This window comes from Alligator mississippiensis, chromosome 2 (assembly GCF_030867095.1).
Source record: "Alligator mississippiensis isolate rAllMis1 chromosome 2, rAllMis1, whole genome shotgun sequence".
Classification (NCBI taxonomy): Eukaryota; Metazoa; Chordata; order Crocodylia; family Alligatoridae; genus Alligator; species Alligator mississippiensis.
In genome coordinates this window covers 232,572,283-232,592,972 of record NC_081825.1, presented here as the reverse complement: position 1 = coordinate 232,592,972, position 20,690 = coordinate 232,572,283, and the positions used below count along the sequence as shown (strand labels likewise).

Sequence of the window (20,690 nt, the reverse complement as noted above, 5' to 3'; positions counted from 1 at the left end):
CCCGAGGCAGAATCACCCCTGACTAAACCACCTTAGCCAAATGTCTGTCCAGCCCGCTCATGACAATTTCCATGGAGTTTCCACAACTTCTCTAGGTAGCCTGTTCCAATGCTTGACCACCCTCAAAGTCAGAGAGTTTGCCTTAATCTCCAAACTAAATTTCTCCTGCTGCATCCTGAGTCTATTGCTCCTAGTCTTGTCCCTTAGGGCCACAGAAAAAACCCACATCTCCATCCTCTTGGTAATCGCCATTTAGATATATGAAGACTTATCAAATTCTCTCTCTCCCCCGCCCGCTTCAGCCTTCTGTTCTCTAGGCTAAATAACCCTAGTTCTTTCAACCTTTCCTCATAACTCTTGCTTCCCAGGCCCCTAAACATTTTTGTCACTCTGCACTGGACATTTTCCAATCTGTGCACATCCTTCTATGTGGGGCACAAAACTGAACACAGTATTCCAGGTTAGGCCTCACCAGTATGAATGAAGTGGAACAATCACTTCCCTTGATTTATTTGCCAGACACACCTGTTAATACAGTCTGGTATGCTGTTGTCCTTTCTGGCAACAAGAGCACACTGTTGGCTCATATTCATCTTACAGTCTACTATGACCCCCAGGTCTTTCTCTACAGTACTTCAGTTTAGCCAGTCATTCCCTAGTCTGTATATGTATATACAGGTATTCTGTCCCAAGTGAAGGACTTGTTGAGTCTCATCTGACTGTCTGAGGACCCTTTCTCCAGTCTACTGGGTTATTCTGGATCCTAGCCCCACCCTCCAAAGTATCTGTAAATCCATCCAATTTGGTGTCATCTGCAAATTTGCTAAACGTGCACTCTATCCCATTGTCCAAATTATTAGTGAAGAAGTTGAATAGTACTGATCCCAGGATAGACCCCTAGGGAACCCCACTTAATACCTCCTCCCAGCTAGACATTAAGCCATTTATGACTGCTCATTGAGCATGATCCAACCAGGTATGTATCCTCCACCTTACAGGACCTTCATCTAGTCTGTACTGCCTTAGCTTGTTAATGAGGATGTCATGGGAGACTGTGTCAAAAACCTAGCACATCCACTGCTTCTCCAACCCCACTTCCCTCCACATAGCCTGACACTTTATCATAGAAAGAAATCATGCTGGTCAGGCATGACTTGCTCTTGGTGACTCCATGCTGGCTTTTGCTGATCACCTTGTCTTCCTTAATGTGCTACATCATAATACATTCCTTGAAGACCTGCTTTATGATCTTTTCAGGTACCGAGGTCAGGCTGACTGGTCTGTAAGTCCCCAAATGCTCCTTCTTTCCTATCTTAAAGATTCCTTTTCCAATCAGTGATACAGTTTGGGCTTTAAGGTACAACATATTATAGTAAGGGACTGGATTGAAATAGCCCTCATCTCTGCTGCTTCTTCCCCTCAGCTTGCAAATTCTTCAGGTTTCCCTCTGCTTTGCACCCTGTGCAACTATTTATAGTTGAGAAAAGTGGGTGTAAATCACGGCTATTCTGATATGTTGGAAATGGGAAAGCATCACTCTTCTTATGGAAATGGTTACTCAAGCAGCAGAAAATAGGTTCCAGTATCTCTCACCAATGTCCACAGGGCCAAACCTTGTCTTTACACAGGCAAAGCTTCCATTGAGTTCAATGCAAGTTTAACCCAAGTCTGGACTATGGGACTCAATCCCTAGCTCCCCTCAACCTCTCCACTCTTCAATTCATTCACTCACTAGCATGGAGTTTCATTGAGCCAAGTATTGACAATGTAGATGTTTAAGAGGGCAGGAAGCTGGATTTCTTTATGACACTGGCAGATGGATTAGTTACTATTGATCTATATTCCCTTGGTTCCTATATGGCATTGATAGTCCCATGGCAGAAAGGCATTTTCACTGTCACTGCTGAGATATGACTGATGTAGGGGGGTGGGAGAAAATTCTAGTGCACATACCTCTCAGAGCTTGGGAGAGGGCTGTTGTCATAAAATGCCAGCTACTGAGGACTCATCCAAGAAACATATTTTCCTAGCTCGCCTAAGTTCAACAGCATTTGCTGACTGCTACAATGGGTGCCTTGATTCTGAACATCTCCCCTACCTGAGGATTTTTGAATACCTTCCTGACAACCAGCTTCAGAGGAGGTGCTATAATAACAGCCCAAACTAGGTTAAAGGCGTCCATCATCAGCAGTCTAACACAAAGGGTCTTCATTTCTTAACCCTGAGTGTACCCTGCTGCTGCCTGGACCTAGATTCTACGGCAAGATCCCTGGACTCTGCAGCTCTGGCTCTGCGGACTGGGAGTGTTGGGGTATTATCATTTACTTATGCAAACGGAGCTGGGGCTTGCGCATGCATAGAAGTTTGTAGCAGCAGGACTTTCAGTATCCCCTTCCCACATACCATCCAGGCACCAGATCTACATCTACACACCGGGCCAGTAGCAGCCAACAGGAAACTGAAGGTATTGAGCCATTCTTTTCTCGGCTACACAATTTCTTGATGGCCTGAGCAAATCATTTTGTCTCTCATCGGTAATTCAGGCTTGATAACAACGCTTCCCTGCATCAAGGAGGGCAATGAGGATAAACCAGTGTGACTGGCATTTGGGTACTATGGAGATAAGTGCTATGAAAAACCTGAATCAGAATCCTTACCAGTCAAACATCACGTACATAAGGCATGACCAGCACTCCTCCATCCCTGGGTACCTGAGCTATGCTTTGCAAATCTTCAGTATAAGGCTGCTTCCTGTTCCTTGTTTCCTGCCCAGGGGGCGACTGAGGGGCAGGGCGGGGGAAGGTAGTGGTGCAGTTGCACCCCCTATGGTTACTGCTCCACCCAAACTTAAAACCAACTGCCTGCGAGGTGCAGCCACATTTCTAACCAGGTAGCATTGATAGGAGTCTATTGACTTCATGGCTCATTATCTTCTCCTCGATTCCTGTTTATCCAGCTCCACTTCACAGGTGCTAATGATCCTCTATACTTTTTAATGGTCTTGATGTCTCACTATTAAAACTAGTCTTTTTTCTGCAATGTTGCCACCTATTAGCCATTCCTCTCTTCTGTTTTACGGTGCTGCAGACCTGTTTTTGCTCTAGCTATAAACCTGAGCTCAGGTGTCATAATATTAACTCGGGTGTAGAAATGACTGACAGCAAAGTACTGAGGCTCTATCATGATGCTCAAGAAGGCTAGTTTTTGTTTTATAAATCTAAATAAGAGATGGACATTTAACTGTAATGGCTACAGGACTAATGATAGGATATCCTTTGTTTATATTTTGCCTAGTTTGTTGTGGGGTTTTTTAACTTTATGTATACTCCAGCAAATTCGTGCACATTCCAAAAGTTATATTTGATTTTTGCTTTGCTCTTAAGGGAAGGGTAGGAAATGAGGTGCCCAGGGTGCGTTTTTTTGCATGCTATGCCTCTGGCAGTAAGGGAGAACTTCGATTTCACAGCAAACTGCCTGTGTAGTCACAGAAAAAAAGAAAGAAAAAGGAAAGCAACTCTGGTTTAGTGAAAGCTTTGGAGGCCCAGCTGATGTTCAAGAGCTTTGTCTTCAGGGAGAAGTTAGCTACAGCCTCATTAAGTCCCAGCCCTTGGCCATGTCTGACATGTGACATGCCAAGAGCCCTGGCAAGCATGCAGTAGGGTGGTAATAGCTGATGCCTATCACTACACATCCCAAATGAGAGGCTTACTGGAGAGATGCAGCAGCAGCTAGAAACAAGAGATGGGAAAGTCTGAAAAGCTTCCACGTTACAGAACCTTAACAGGGGCACTTTCTGTTTGCTTCCAGGGGCTCTCCTCATGCCTCCTCCCTGCTCAACACTGACCATCTGCCATTCCATTTTCCCTTTCCTCTGGGCTCTTGCCTTTCAAGCTCCCATTTCCTTCTGTGCCCCTTCTGCTTGCTTTGCTTCCAGGCTTCACCCTTACCTTTCTAAGAAACCGTCTCCCTACTCCCTTAGTTCTTCCTGCTTCCCCTTTGATCCTGGCCATCACTAAAGCAGACTCTTTACTCTGAAATACCCCAATTCCTTTCCTTTAAATCCCACTCTCCTCTTTTTTGTTCCTAATTAGTACCAAACCTCTTTCCTTCTCTCTTCATCCACAGCTCTGAGTCCTTGCAGTTGCAGCAAATATCCCACCCTCTTTCTGCCTTGAAAGGGTCTTCACCACCTCTTGCCACCTGCTACCACTAAAATATTTACAACTTGCTGAAGAAGGGGCGAATTCTAGGAATAGCTCAGTGTTAAATAAATAATGATATAAATGTCAGGCGGAGCTGGACAGCATGGTTGCAGGAAATCTTGATTAGGGAGAAACAAGCATTTTAAGAACTACTTATAATTTCCCTGGAGGCCTAGCCCTCAATTATCCTTTCTGGTCTCTTTCGGTGACACAGTCACATTTATTTTCAAGTGTAATTCAATTAACAATTGCTTATGAACTGAGCAGCGGTTATATCACCACAAATTATCTCCTAGAAAAAAAGCCACAGTTTGCAGAAAAAAATTAACAGCACAGATAAAAAGAAAGAGGTCTCAACATAGCCAGAGAGATGCCTCAATGTCAAATTACTTTTTTCGTAACAGTATTTCTGCAAGTTGAGCATGATGGTCAGTGGTTAATGCACGTGGATAGCAGATGGTTGCTATTCCTAGCTCAGGTTGTGTGTGTGCATGCTGCAGACTGCAGGTAGTGGAGGGTGACTGGAGGTAATTTGTACATGCTATTTTGGCTGCTCGAACCAATCTAGGTGCAATAGTATGAAACTCAATGCAGGGTAAATAATCATACTGAGAAGCACTGCAGAACTCCATGCTACAACAGTTGGACTGTTTGAGGTACCCAGGCCAGGTTGTTTAAAGCAAACCTAAAGTATGCACATCCCCTCAGATTTCTTGTGTGATCTTACAAGTGACTTAGCCTCTCAGAGCCTCAATTTCCCCTAGTGGCAAAATGGGATAACGAAAGACCTTTGCATTTATAGTGCTGTTTAATCTGTGGGTGTCAAACCCCTTTGCAAAAGGTGGGCAATTTATTATCTCCATTTTACAGAAGAAGACCGTGAAAAAAATTAGTAAAGTCACCTGTCCAAGGCCACCTGCAAATCACTGACCTAAAGCCAGACCTAAACCATTAGATCACAAATGGCCTAAGGTGCCACCCTGCTGTAACTGGCCTACTTTCCACCTGACCTCAGACTAGCACTACTAACCACCTCAATACCTAATAATAATGAAGCTTGCCTCCTTCAGGGGGGTGATGAGAGGCTTCATTTATCAGAGTTTGTAACGGCCTCAAATGGAAGGTGATAAAGAAGTACAAAACTGCATCCTTACAAAAATGTATGTTTGCACACCAGCCACCCCTCATTGTTTGAAGGTCACTTGAAGAAACTTTTAAAAATTCAGTGAACTTTGCAAAGAAACAACATTAACTTTAAAAACCTAGCCTTACCCCTCGCTTTTGTAGCAAAGTACACACTTTCATCCTTGGTGATGCAGTAGTGAGGGCACAGCCAAGCTACTGACTCCATGACTATCACTATGCAACACAGTATGGCTGCATGAAACTTCATGGCAATAGCAGGGATCTGGACACAGACTGTCCTTCCCCACAGGAGAATCTCCTGCTGATGATAGCAGTACAGTCTCTATGGCACACAGGGAAACAGTTCTAAAGCCCTTCCAGAGAAAAAAGAGGAGCACAGACAGACACACAGACAGACTAGCCGCTACACTAAAATAATCTTTCATCCCATGTTCTCAAAGAGCTTTACCACCACTGATAAATGAACTCTTACTACTCAGGGTCAAGAAAGACAAGCAGCCATTTCAGCTCTCACAGTCTTATCTCAATGTGAAGCTGTGAATAAGCAGATTGGTACCCAACACAGTCCTAAAGAGATGTGCATGTGGCAAAGGAGAGGTGGGATGGTAGGACTAAATGAAAACAGGCAGACCTGTGCTGTGCATAAAACAGTGTGAGAAGGGGGAAACTATTGACAAAGGTTCACACTGCTAATCTAACTCTGACTTTAAATCCACCCCATGCCACCTTGCTTATGACTCCCTCAGAGATCTGCCCAAACCCATCTGATATTACTTCACTGCCCTACTGGGTCATGCCCACAGAAGGTCAACCTGCTTATCTAGCCCACCTACACACCTGGAACTTGGCTTTTTTTTTCCAGCTAGGAAGTCCCTTTGTGACTGCAGCTGTTAAGAGTCCCATACCATAGCTGCTTACCTCCTGGACCACTTGGCAGACTGCCTTCCAAAGGGTCTCTTCCAGAGCACTCCATACAGCTGCACTTTGGTGCTGATATCCAGGGCATCCGAATCTGCCTGTTCCATGGACGGAGAAGGGGACACAGAGTTGGATTTTGAAGTGAACATTCTCAGTGGATTTTATTCCCTCGGCTTTGCAGCTCAGGGAATCCAATTAAATGAAATGAACCAGAAGGACGGAACCAGCCACTCCAAGCGAGAGACAGAGAGAGAGTGAGGATATGGTTTAAATCAATTACTGGACTGCTCAGCGCTCAGTCAATAATTCTCTCCCTGATGCACAGGGGATGAGAGGTTCCTCATTGTGTATCACTTCCTGATGCATTAAAGAGAGAAAACATCCCAGTCCATGAGAAAGGAGACTGAAAGAACCCACAGATCAGGAATACACAAGGACAGGGAATGAGGGGAAAGAAAAAGGTTGGGGGGAGGGGGGAGAAAAAGAGGGAGAGCACTCAGATATAGCATGACATGCCAAATTATCTGCGTGAGAGCCAGTCTGTAAGGATGGTTATTCCGCAGAACAGCTCAGGAGCCCTGGATGGGAGCCAGGGAGGGACGGAGGATGGAAAGTCTGCGAATTGCCAAGCTCCTGCGACACATACCCCAAAATCTTATGCCTGCTTATGGATTCTTCTGATAGGCTGAGAGAGGTATGTGAGCAGAGTCAGTGTGACCTGGCTAGCTCCAATCAGACTTCCTCTGTCATTTGGAGGTTTTCCTCCTGTGCCAATCTGAAATCCCTTGGGCGAAGTTCCTGGGCAAGCTGCATTTTGAACGTGTACTGTCGGTGCCACCAGTCTTGTTCATCCTCAAAGGGCCACTGGCAACAATAAAATCATACGCTATAAAACTCAAACCTTCTGCCTCAACACTTTCCACACCAAGTGGGGCAGGGGGTTGGCATTCACTGCCCCCTTACCCGCTCCTGGGTACCTTCTGTCCCTGCTGCTGCATACCTGTTGGTTTCCTCACCAGAGCTCACCAGCAAATTATAAGCTCCAGGCGAGCAGCAGTGCTCCGTGCATCTTTTTCTACTAGGTCCCCAAGGAACAGCTCTCCCTCCTGGCTGCCTAAGCCATCACCCTCCCCCCCCACATGAGCTCCTTCAGAAGACTCACATGTCCCACGATGCTCACAAAAAAGCAAACATCATCATTATCATATCACTACAAGTTGCTCTACCCTAAAGCCAGTGTGCTCTGTTTCTGCCCCTGAGGCTGGTATGTATTTAGGAAGGCACTGCCAGTGTTTTATAAGAGAGCCACTCTGGCTGGCCTGCCAGGTTACCCATGGGCCACCAGAAGCTGGGAGGCATGGTCTTCTGTGGAATTCAGGCCCCTTTGTCATGGCCATGGGCAGCGAGCTTGTCTTCCATTGCTGCCCCCAGGCTCCTCTCCCAGGCCCACTTCTGACACTGGACCCCTGGATCCAGCCCAGCCACTGCCAGACCCCTTGCTACTGCTGCTGTCACAGTGGCCAAGGTAGTTGGTCTCATACCCCACACTGAATCTAGCCCACAAAATGCCCTGCAGTTCAAATCCAGCCCAGACTCCAAGCGAGTTAGACACCCTTGCCCTGGACAACACAAAGAGCCCATGGCCCATGTGCTCATCCACACTACCTTGTCCACAGTGTAAGTCCCTGTGCACATTTCTCAGGCTGGCTACTGCCAAAGGACCTGTAGGTTCTGGCTACATCCCCACTCGAGCTGCTACTTGGCTTCTCCCTGTGGCCAATCTGCAGCATGGCTTCAGTACAATTGCTAGTTACATAACTCAAAGCTAGGCCCTGGGACTCAAATTCTCCACTGGCAACCCCACAGTTGTGCCTTCTGCCCCCTTCTACACACTTCCCCCTCCTATTGTACACCCTGGGGAATTTTTTTCACATAAAATGTATGACTGCACATAATTTTGCATCATTTAACCTGGGTGGGCTCTGTGCTTCCACTTCCATGGGGCTCCCAGCACTCCAGCTGGGAGCCCCATGTGGAGGCACTGAGTGAGGTGGCATGCGACTGGGCAGCTGGTAAGTGGGGAGGAGAGCTTCTGCCTGCAGGAGGGGGGGATGGGCCTGGGGTTTGCGGGTGGGTGTGGGCTCCCATCACACCCCTGCCCCATGGTGCACAGCCGCTGCGGCTGGTGGTGGGCCCTTGGGGTGCTCATGGCCATGGCAGGTAAAGCCTCCCAGCAGTGCATGGCTCCACATGGTGGCATGGAGCTGGGCTGGCTAGCCTGTTGCCACATCCCTTCAACCCAGACTGGGCTGGCCCCGTGCCAGCACATAGGGTTTGCGGCATTGCAGGTGGGAGCCGCACCCCATCAGGCCAGGCCAATGGTGCGCAACTCCATGCCTCCATGCAAGGTTTCTCATTGGTGTGCTGGAAGCCCAACATGAAAGCACAGAGCCTCCCCCTGCCCAATAGCATGTGCCTCCCAGCTACAGTGCCTCTAGCCCCACATGCTGACATAGAGCCAGCCTGGTCTGGTCCAAAGGCAAGGCAAGGCCAGGCCAGGCCAGCACCGTGCTGCCACATGCAGCCCCCAGGACTCATTGCATAATTTTGAATTTTTATGAACATACTTCCCTGGGGTGTACTTTTGGCCTTCTATTCCCCAGGAGCTGGACAATTTTTGGTTTTGCCTTGGGCAATGTTTAACCCCTCATTTGTGGCAGGGATCACTCCTGACCAGCAGCACAGTTTGTAGAGGCTGCATGCATGCTGAGCCTTGCTTTGGCAAGCCAATGATGTGGTCTCAATATGCAGCCAGCTGGTGAGAGGAGCAGGCTTGCATCTTAGTGAGTATCTGGTGGCCTAACACCAAGCACTATGATTTGGGCTGTGATAGCAAGGACATTCACCTCAAAAAGGTTGCTTTGAGGCTGCTTGTTCAACTGCACCAGATTACAGTGCTAGGACCTTATCAAACACCCCAAGCTATGGTATTGAAAGGCAAAGAATACTAGCCAGAGGTTGACAAAACTCTCAAACACTTGGTTCAGAGGTGATACCTTTTATTAGGCCAACTCAAAAAAGTAAAAAAATTCTTTTTGCAAGCTTTTGGGTGCACACAGGCTTCTTCAGGCTGAGGAGAAATCAAAGATTGTACAAGTCCTCTTAGGTAGAAAATAAACTCTATTTTGCACAGGGGAAGTTGAGACTGGAAGTATATTCCCCTGGGTCTGTGAGAGTCCTGTTGTGCGAATTGCTCTTTGATGTGCAGATAAGGCTGTCTTTTTTTCCTGGAAGTGTCAGATGTCAGAAGCAGGCAGGGAGGTGCAAAAATCTTTTTCTTATTTAGCAATGAAGTTTATTTTTCCAAAACCGGCTAAAATACGGTATTTACCATGTCAGCCAGAGAATAAAAAGTAGCAAAAAAATTTCTGTTGGTCTAATAAAAGGTATCTGAACCAAGAGTTTTAGAGTTTTGTATTTTTTTTCCTCAGAACAACACAGCTACATAATAGATCCCTGAAACATGGAAGATACCATCTGTTAGCCATTTTTGGAATAATAAACTTCATTGCTAAAGGGAAGAGAACTGCAGGCATTGAAATAAAGCCATGGTTGCTTACAGATGACTGCAGCCTCAGGTCTGGTCCGAGAATCATGATTCCACCCCAGCAGAGAGGTAATGGCTCAAGACCAGAGATCAGCAGGAAGATGCACCTGAAAAACATGAGCATGGCCAGAGGTGCAGAGAGTCCAAAACGTATGACCAGGTGTTTTCCCTAGAAAGACCTCAGATCACCTGTACAGTGAAATACAAATTATAAACAGCAATTTACCACCTCTGGGGTAGATTAAAGAATCTGTCTACCATGCAGCACACTTTACATAATGTTTTAAAAGGGTGAAAAGGAACAGGGCATATAACTAAAACTGCATGTGCAGCTTTAGGCAGAAGAGTTTCATTCCTTAAAAACTGAGTGTGTAGTCAGGGCCCTGGGATTAAAACACTATTGTTAAGATAGTCACCTGGAATCATCAAGGACTCAAGTACTTAAGACCTTGGCTTCGTATTTACCCACCGTCTGAGACAATGCTGCTAGATGTGCTCCGACTTCCTTCACCAGATCAGGAAGTTGACTCAATATTCTGTCAAAGGCAGGTCTTTTCATCAGCATCAGCAACGTCTTTTCCTTCAGAAGTCAAGTTCTATTCAGGCCTATCCCTGCTTATCTTACGAGATTTGCTGATCATAGTTTCAAGTAATAGACAGAACTTTGGCCTGTATAGCATATTCTGTCATATTTGTTACATTAATTAGAATATTGGGTTCTTCTTGCTGAAAGCCATATGAAAATGAACACACCCTGTCCTCTATGGCAGTTCAGTGACTATGGACCAATCAGTTTACAGTGTAAAAATAAAACAAAAATATTCCCTTATCCACAGATGCATTTGGGCTTACCAAAATGCCATAAATAGTGCAAATCTGCTCCCAAACTGATACTAGAGAAAGTAACCTGAATAATCCAGTCATTCCCAAATGTTTCCAGCAAGACTATTGTCATCCTTTAAAATTTCTCATGGACCTGCCCTACACCTTTACCATCAAACATAACTGAAAGCAAGGAAGAACAGTGCAAGTCATAGACCACTTACCATGGCTTCCCACAACTTGTGAACCATTGAGTTAATCCATTTTTCTAGGCTTTTGTTTAGCTCTCCTCACTTTTTAGTGACTGTTACTGCTGATTATTGTGTTGGCTATTAGAGAACCCTCTACACCAGGGATCAGAAGGCTGGGTGCTTCCCTTACCCCAACCCCCAAACCCTGGCTGCTCTGATCCTCTTTCTGCTCTGTGCCCTCATCTACTTACCAGGTGCTGCCAAGTTATGCTGAACACCAAAGGGGAACAAAAAATTCCACTGCAAGAGCACAGAGCAGGAGGTTTTAAGTGGCCACTTAAATGTAGCCATTTTAAATAGGCATTCTTCTCTTTTCCCAAGTGAATCAAACTTCTGTGGAGCCCAGTTGCAGCCTGTGGAGTACCACCCCCCTGGCTCAACCGAGAGGGGGATAGATGATATTGTTGGGGCTTGTTTTGTATTATCCAAATGTACAATGGCTTCCAAGTACAACATTCTTCTTCACAATTGCTGTCTTCTCATGGATTACTAGCTAAGTGTTCAACTCACCAAAAGAGACCTGGCTGCCTCACAACTCACATCCTGTCTTGACTTCCAACAATGCTGAGAGAATCTTAATAGGCTGCATGTCATCATCACCATCATGGACCTTTTTTCAATTGAACAGTGCCCCTTGGGTATGTCTGCTGTGGAGTCAGGCGATGGGTTTAGTCATCTGATCCAAATGGAACCTGGTTGGAATTAGATATGGATTCCAACAACAAAATATTTTAGCTCAAAAGTCCATTGGACATGGTTTGAGTTTTGTATGATGATGAGGTAGTGACAAGACACTGAGGAGTGGAAAGGTCAGGAGTCTGATTCAGATAAGACCCTGAAAAGCAAGCTTCTCTGAATTTTACAAACCTCTTGGGTTTGGACAATAACTCTCCAAAATTTACTTTCTGGTTTTTTTAAGTAATGGCAATGAGGGCAATTTGTGTGTCTCAGCATTTTCAATGCTTGCTCCCTGAATCCAGAAGGAGAAAGGCATCAGAGTGAATATGGACAATAAGATGGATATGAGTCAGCAGTGTGCTTTTGTTGCCAAGAAGGCTAACAACATACTGGGCTGCATAAGTAGGAGCATTGCCAGTAGATTGAGGGAAGTAATTATTCTGCTATATTCAGCATGAGTGAGGCTACATCTGGAGTTCAGATTTGGGGCCCTCAGTATAGAAAGGATGTGGACAAGTTGGAGTCCAGCAGAGAGCAACAAAAATGGTGAGGGGGCTGGGGAACATGAGTTATGAGGAGAGGCTGAAAGAAATTGGCTTATTTAGTGTGCAGAAAATAAGACAGAGGGGATTTGATAGCAGCCTTTAAATACCTGAAAGGTGGTTCCAAAGAGGATGGAGCTAAACTGTTCTCAGTGGTGGCAGATGACAGAACAAGGAGCAATGGTCGCAAGTTGCAGCAAGGGAGTTTTAGGCTGGATATTAGGAAAAACTCTCTCACTAGGGCTAAGTACAGACAGTCAAAAGCCCAAGGCTGAATTGATTAATTCTTTCCAGGTTAGTCTAAACTGCAAAGACTGAACCAATAAACAAGTGAACAGACATTCACTTTTGATTCGGGAAATGCAGATACCTGCCTGCAGTGGATCAAGCCAGAAGCTGGGGGTGGGCGAAGGGTGGAAGGGGGAGGGCCACTAGAGCATGGCTGTCTGGCACATAGCATGGGTTTTGTATTCACTTCCTCTTCCTGTTGCCCCCAAGGTCTGTGGGATGTGCAGTCCACAAATCACAGTAGCAGGACTCTGCAGGTTTGCCTCATCACTTCCTCTTCCTGCTTCCAGGTGCCTCTAGGATTTGTAGTCCATAGTCACAGCCAGCATGCCAGCTTCATGCTCAGGGGAAGGGGAGTCTCCCTGGTCCCAGACCCCAGCTGGGGTTTGCCTGGGGGGCAGTGATTCAGGACTCACTGCTCCAGCTAGGGAACAGAGGGGTGGGGACAGCCCTGCTCTGAAGCAGACAGAACAGCACAGCCCAGGGCTGCAAAGCATGCTGGGATACTGGGGGACTGTGATTTAACTTGAACCAGGAAGGGGTCTGGGCCAGAAGTTTCATAAACTGGTTTGACTTAAATCAATTAAGTCTGATACTACATTCAACTAGGTTTATCTTAAACGAGTTTCAGTCATTTTGAAATTGGTTTATATACACTGAACTTCTGTTCTGTTACAGGTCTAAACCAGTTTCTGATCGCTTAAACCAGTTTATGTGCAACTTCTATCCCTAGCCTAGGAAGGTGGTGAAGCACTAAAACAGGTTACCTTCAGAGGTGGTAGAATCTCCATCCTTGGAGGTTTTGAAGGCCTGGTCTGACAAAGCCCTGACTGGAATTATCTAGTTGGTGATGGTCCTGCTTTTGAGCAGCAGGGTTAGATTAGATGACATCCTGAGGTCCCTTCTAATCTTAATTTCCTATGATTTTATGATTCTATGAATATTAGGAAAAATATGGAAACAGTATTAGGCAAACTTTTAAAACATTCAGAGTTACATTCAAGCTTTCATGGGTGACACTTTTTCACCTGAGCACTTGTCTACACTCAGAAGGATTGGCCAGTAAAGACATACTGGAGAACTGAGAAGCACAGAGGCAGATTGTACTGAAAAAAAAGTGCTTTTCTGTCAGTATAAGTCATATTTACAAAGGGGATTCTGTTGGCATAGCTGTCTTGGGGTATGATTTTCTTTTCATGCATCTAATCAACATAGCTATGCTGGTAAAACCAGTATAGTTCTGACCTGAATGAATGCAGGAGAGGTGGGAACTTATCTCTAGTGCTGTGGCTGGCAATGCAATGATGCATTGCACACATGGCCAACTGCATTCTACTTCTGTTTGGATTGGAGCCTACTCAAGATCTGAAGGCGTTTAGATGGGGTGGTCCAGTTTGAAATCATCTTCCTCCTACAGTTTCATTGCGATTTTTTTCTAGAAAATCATTAACAATTGAGCCCCTAGCATATGAATAGTATTAAAACACAAGCAGCCCTCCCCCCACATCCAATCCAAGCTTCACTTGATGATAACGCCTACATGCTATTTATTAAAATTTCTCTTCAAACTTTCCCAATGCTCAGCTGTTCTGTTGCTTTCCAAATGCTCAGCATGGCCTGTTTTAAAGTGCGCAGCCACTCCATCCATTCCAGTGAGATACATAGAGATGGAGTTTCTTTTACACAGCATTAGATTTTTAATACATCAGATAAGGGGAGGAAAAAAAGCCAGAGCTTCTTCACTGAGCTCCAAGAGAATGGTTATTCAGCACACATAATAGTAAAAAGCCTTTGGCAAGGCATTCTGCAATGAGTAGTCAGAGGGCCAGATTTATTTATCTTTCGTGAAAACCACATGGCCTGGGCCATCAATTCCAGACAAACTCCTTTATAAATTCCTGCCATTCAAGACTCTACATATTTTCAAACCACATAAGCCAAATGATTAGTGGGTGTATATAGTGAGCACAAGCTGAATCTTACAGGAAACAAGGAACTAAGAATTCTGATTTATTGTTTGTTCTTCATAGGGCTTTATAAAAAGAAGCTAGTCAAATGGCTGCACAGCTCTGCTAAGTATTGGAGGCAACTCTCAGACACACCTTGTGAAGATACCAGCACCAAACTGAAAGATAATTGGTATAGTTTTCTTTGCCTCTGGAGGAGTTCACCACCTTCTTGGATTCTACTAAATACCAGTAACTCCTCTGATGCTTATGAAATCATTTCTCACAAGTACTTCTTTTGGCCCTTGGAATATGCCACATTATGCCAGTTTTATTCTTAAACTGTTCTTCTAAGAGGCCTTGCCACAACACATCTCATTTCAGATCATGGAATCAGAGAGCAGAGGCTAGGGGGGACCTCACAAAATCTACTCTAGCCTAAATCCCCAGCTCAAGGCAGGATCATCCCAAGATCAAACACCCCAGACTACACCATAAACTGAACCCTGGCATCTTTATAGTGCCAGGAAACCCACTGTGATCAATAAAGTTAATTCACTTACCATATGAAATACAGTTTTGTCCTTAGCATGTGCTTTAAGGTATTAGTTGGTCAAATCACTTTACCCTCTCTTCATGGCACTTTTTAATGTAGCAGAATTGGGGGGAGGAGAGGCACAGTCCAGGGTACCAGTAACAACAAGTCTGGAGCCTCAGTAATTGAAGATCACTTTTTTTATAGTGCATTTAAATAGGGCCCTGGCCATTATCAGGCCCTCTTATTTAAGTTCAATCTTGCTTTTAAATTTTCTGCTCCTCATACTACAAAAATTGTTTGCAGTACTATGGAAACACATGGGCCTAAGTTGTTTCCCCTACAGTAAAACTTACAGGTGGAAAGCCTGACAGGAAATCTCAGTAAAGATTCCCCTTATCCTGCTAGGAAGACTTGTGTGAAAAGGGTCTGCTCTAGTGATGCTCAGCCAGGGTGCTGCAGCGCCTGGGGGAGCTTTGAGATCTTTTCAAGGGTGCCACAGGGTGCTATGCCATGGTAGCACTCTTAGATGTGTGAACATGACAGACAAGATAAACCCAGAGGGATTTCAAATAGGAACCCATAGTGTTAAAAACCTTCTGTCCTGGCATGGTCTTTTTGAGCTCATGGCAACAGAAGGATTGTTTTAATATGTTCCCAAAGTCAAAAATCAAGTGAAAGACTAAGAGCAGACATTTTCCAAGGGGTGCCTCCAGTCTAACCATGTTGAGAACCACTGGTCCGCTCCCTGAGGAACTGGAAGGGGCTATGCCCCTTTTTTTTAGGCTTGCAGTAATCTGAGCACACCCCCTTGTGGACAAATAGCAGCATGTACCAAACGAATCTTTAAAACATGCCCATCCAAGGCTGTCAGTCTACCTAGCAAGGCCATTGTGTGTATTTGTTTTAATTTCCTAGTGTCTCGTTTTACCCACGTGTCCCATACTTGCTATTAAAGCTATTCAGCCCTCCCTCTAGGTATTACAGCAGCAGTGGTAGTGGTAGGCTGCCAAAGGCAACTGCATCCACAGAAAATCTGGAGTGCAGCAATATTAATGTCAGCAATTGCCACTGGAAGCTTTCCACAGAAAGGATGTGCAGCTCATAGTGCTCCAAGGACTGCTTATAACCCTCTTCCAGGGACTTTCATGCCCTTTGCTGTCACTAGCACCATGCTCAGGATTTTGATGGACAGATCACAGTTATTCATAGCACCAATCTGGGGAGAGCACCGAGTTTGAATCAGCAGCTGATGCCTATTTTGCTCATTTCCAATACAGATTTCATTTCTGAAGAAGAATGACTTGCAATGAAGGCACTAGACCAGGACTTAATAAATCTGGGCTCATTTTCTAGCTCTACTGTACAGTCCTAGGTGGCCTGCTCAAGGTCATGAAGCTCTCTGCATCACATATACACAAGTAAAAAATAAAATACTTTACTGGCTGCCTCAATGTTGCGAGAATAAATGCACTAGGGTGGGGTGACAAGTATCATGCTGCAAAAGAGAAAGTTTCCTGGTAGGCAAACAAGTTGGATCATGGAGTTTTAACAAAGAAAGCTAAATGTCACCAGATGATGACATTACATATAATCACAATGAAACAGATTCCACTCAGAATGTTTTTTAAACATTTAACAAAATACTGTATTTACCCAAATAGAAGATGACCATAAATTTAATACGACTCCCCAATAATTAGATTCTGTAAACAGAACATTTATAAATTTATTATCATTTCCATGTATAGAACCCAATTATTGGAGGATCATCTGAAATTTGTCCCCCTCACTTCTGCAGGTGGCGGGGGGAGAGGTGACAAGGAAGGCAGTAATGGGGCAGGTGGTGGGAGGGGCAGCGAAGGGACCAAGCAGTGTGGAGTCATAGAAAATTAGGGTTGGAAGGGACCTCAGGAGGCCATCTAGTCCAACCCCCTGCTCAAAGCAGGACCATCCCTAATTAGATCATTCTAGCCGGGGCTTTGCCCAGCCGGGCCTTAAAAACCTTCAAGGATGGAGACTCTACAACCTCTCTGAGTAACCTGTTTCAGTGCTTTACTACCCTCCTAGTGAGAGAGTTTTTCCTAATATCTAACCTAAACTGCCCTTGCTGCAACTTGAGACCATTGCTCCTTGTTCTGTCATCTGCCACCATTGAGATGAGTCTAGCTCCATAAACACTTCAGGGTTGTTGAAGGCTGCTATTAAATCCTACTTCAGTCTTCTCCAGACAAAATAAGCCCAGTTCCCTCAGCCTCTCCTCAGAAGTCATGTGCCCCAGCCTCCTAACCGTTTTTGTTGCCATCTGCTGGACTCTCTTCAATTTATCCACATCCTTTCTGAAGTGGGGGACCCAGAACTGGACACAGGGGGCCAGAAGTGGCCTCACCAGTGCCAAGTAGAGGGCAATAATCACTTCCCTCACTCTGCTGGCAATGCTTCTACCAATGCAGCCCAGTACGCCATTAGCATAGCCTTCTTCTCAACAAGGGCACGCTGCTGGCTCATATTCAGCTATTGTCCACTGTAACCCCCAGGTCTTTTTCTGCAGAGCTGCTGCTTAGCCAGTCAGTCCCCAGCCTGCACTGGTGCATGGGATTGTTCAGTCTTAAATTGCAAGACTTTGCACTTGTCCTTATTAAACCTCATCAGATTTCTTTTGGTCAAATCCCCCATTTGGAAGTGGGTAAGCAGGCAGTGGGGCAGGCAGTATGGGGGGCAAGCAGCTTGCCCCCCACTTCCCCTTCCTCCATCCCTTCTTCCCCAGTCCACACCACTTCTGCCCCACTTCCCCACATTTCCCTCCCTCCAAAGTCTCTATCCCTCCTGCCTCTCCTTCCCCTGCCCTGCTTACCTTTGCTCTGCACCAGAAGACTCCTCCTTCACTACAGTCTGGGGGCACCAAGTATGGCACCAGCCCAGCCCCATAGCAGTGGTATGGAGCCAACACCACTGCTACAGGGCTGGGCTGAAGCTGTGCTCCAGGCTGCAGCAAGGACAGAGACTGTGGGTACAGAGCAAGGGTAAGGGGGAGGAGTGGTGGGGAGATATAGAGGTGGCAGAGGGGAGGCAGCAGCTGTGGCTCCAGCCCCAGCCCCAGCCTGGGGTTGGGGCAGGAGCAGGAGCAGCTGCCTGCCCCCTCCACCCCTGCTTCATACTTGAATGCAAGACAAGTCCCCCCCCCCGATAAATTGGGGGGGGGGACTCATCTTTTAATTGAGTAAATTTGGTAGTCACACAGCCTGTGGGGCAGACCTATCACATTTAGGAGAAGTGGCTACCATCCCACACAACTGGAAGGGGCAACACTCCATGAAGCAGTTAGGAGTTACTACATCTGAGCTATATGCCTCAATTTTAAAAACTTGGTTAATCACTAGATTAAAAAGTGGCTACCAGTTATCTATTGATAGTGCTTTGATTTACTTAAGACTGCAAATTCCCTTCTGTTTTTTCTCTCCTTTGCCGACTCTGACAGCAACAAAGTATTTGATTGCATAGACAGGAAGGTGTATGCTTGACATTTATATATAATAAATGGAGATACAGAAGGCAGGACTTGTACAGCATCCTTTGGCAAGGGCCAAACCCCATAGCAATCTTTCTATATCCTCCTCCTCTCTTCTGCTTTCCCTATAATACAGCTGCTTTTCCTATACTACAACCCAACCTGGCAGCTCAATCTTGATGGTAAAACTGACAATAAACACAAGAAAAAACAGCCTCACTGAACTTCACAGTGCAAGCAGAATCAAACACAAACCAGTACAAAAGATAAAACAACACTAAAATTACACCATTAAAAATCAAAGGTATAATTAGCAACAAAGGAGGTAGACACGTTTGTCTGAAAGGCAGGGGATGCTGCAGGTACAGCACGTAATGAAGGCTTTCACATTCTGAAGTCCTAGATGCTTCTTTGTCCTCATTATAGAACCTCTCCCCGCTTTGCTAGTCTCAGTTCTGTAGCTGCTGGTGTTTCAGATTGATCCCTTGCTCCTGCATTTTCCAGATCTATATGCACCTCAGCTGACAGTTGGATTTGTGCTGTATCCACACTGAGCAGACACAAGATCACAGCGCTTGTTGGGCCTTTGAAAGAGCTACTTTCCATCCAAATTGTTGGGTTTTTTTGTGAATCTCGGGTGCAAAAACATGCAGCCATAGGAGCCACTGCTACTGCCCCCCCATCACAGTAGGTAATCAACAAGTCCATCATTGGCACATGTCTACTGAGAACGCTCTGCCAAGTAAAATACTAAAATACACCTGGCCAAAAAAAAGTGAACTACATGGCACTTGGGACACTGACTTAGCTGCAAGTGCCCTACACCAAGAGATTCATTTCTCATCTTCTTGATGCCCCACTTACACTGTACCTAAGACCCTTGGCAGCAATTAAGGATGGAGTTTCTCCATCATCAGTGAAATCAAGCATTGGCTTATCAGCAGTTAAGCCCTCCAGTCTAAAAACCTGGTTTGCTGTCGTGTACGTGGGTGTGGAGGAAGGCACATTGGCAATCCCCACAGACCTTGTTGCTCAGTAGTCCACACTCACCACAGCACTGCCATATTGGAGCTCTCTGAGCAGGGATTATGTTTCACTCAAGAACATCCTCTGTTGATAAGCAAAGGAGTGTCCAGGAAAGAAGGAAGAGAAATAAAACTGCAGCAGTCCAGAAATGTGCTGTACCATGGTGGTAGCCTAATCCTCTGAAAGGACGAATATAAACCTTGCAGAAAAGTGAGGGGAGCAGTATAATTAAGATCAGTACAATTCCTTTTCCATAGAGCTTGTAGCCAGGCTCCTCACCCTTGCAGTTTGAACAGGATGCAGTAGTATTGACTGGGTGAACAACTGGGACAAGATTATTTTTGTCCTACCAGTTAAGTGACAGGATAACACGGAGCTGGCATTGAGTTCTCAAGAGCAACCTGCAGAGGAACAGAAGCCGGGCTTGGGCCATTTAAAAACAAAAAAACAAACCAAAAAAACTGCATGTAGTCTTGTCTTTTAAAGTGATTATTTTTCCTATTCATAGTTTGTTAAATCTTTGCCATTTTTTCCACCCCCACTACAGAAGCATCTCTAGACCAGGGCTGTCCCATCTGATGGCCTGCCGACTTTGTGCAGTTAGTTTGCAGCCCCTGGGCTTCCACCCAACAGCCACTCCCTCAACTATCTGGGTGCAGCAGCCACCACGGCCAGAGGATCTGGGCTCCCCCTCTCTCTGGTTCCTGCTTCCTGTTCCATCCCAGGGGGTGGGGTAGAGCAGCATGGCACAGCCATATTGTGGGGTGCCAGTGCAGCATAGCACACTGTGGTGCAGTGGAGCAGCCCACAGCCAGGCTGCTGAAGGTGGAACTGGGGCACCTACACCTGTGGTGCAGGGAAAGGGTGGGGGGGAGAGGTGGGTGAGCGCTCATACTCCTCAAAGAGCAAATGGGGTGCCCCATGGCCCACATAGTGCAGCCCCTGGCCACTAAGGAGTTGGACAGCCCTGCTTTAATGACTAGAAGCCAAGGTTTGTGGCAGCTACAAAGCAACAACCAATTGAGATAAAATGGTTGCTCTTTAGACTGCTTTAAATTTTCATTTTGAGGAACACAACTTTAGCATCTACTGAGCAGCTGAAAGAAGAGATTTTTTTGTTTAAGTTTCAATACTCCGCCCCTTCAGTCATGGCTGAGAAACCTCTATGACAAATAAAGGAGGAAAGCTTCTGTTTTTCTTTGCACATCAAAGACAAAAGAG

At 45.6% G+C, this 20,690-nt stretch overlaps 1 protein-coding gene across 1 annotated transcript in view; it reads right to left on the bottom strand.

The window, feature by feature from the left end:
* Positions 1-6,871, bottom strand: part of PLEKHD1 (pleckstrin homology and coiled-coil domain containing D1) — a 50,283-nt gene extending 43,412 nt beyond the window's left edge. The window contains exon 1 of the mRNA XM_019477218.2: positions 6,267-6,871. Coding sequence (XP_019332763.1) covers positions 6,267-6,415 — 149 coding nt within the window. The 5' untranslated portion in view covers positions 6,416-6,871. The remainder of the gene's footprint in view (positions 1-6,266) is intronic.
* Positions 6,872-20,690: the final 13,819 nt, after the last annotated feature.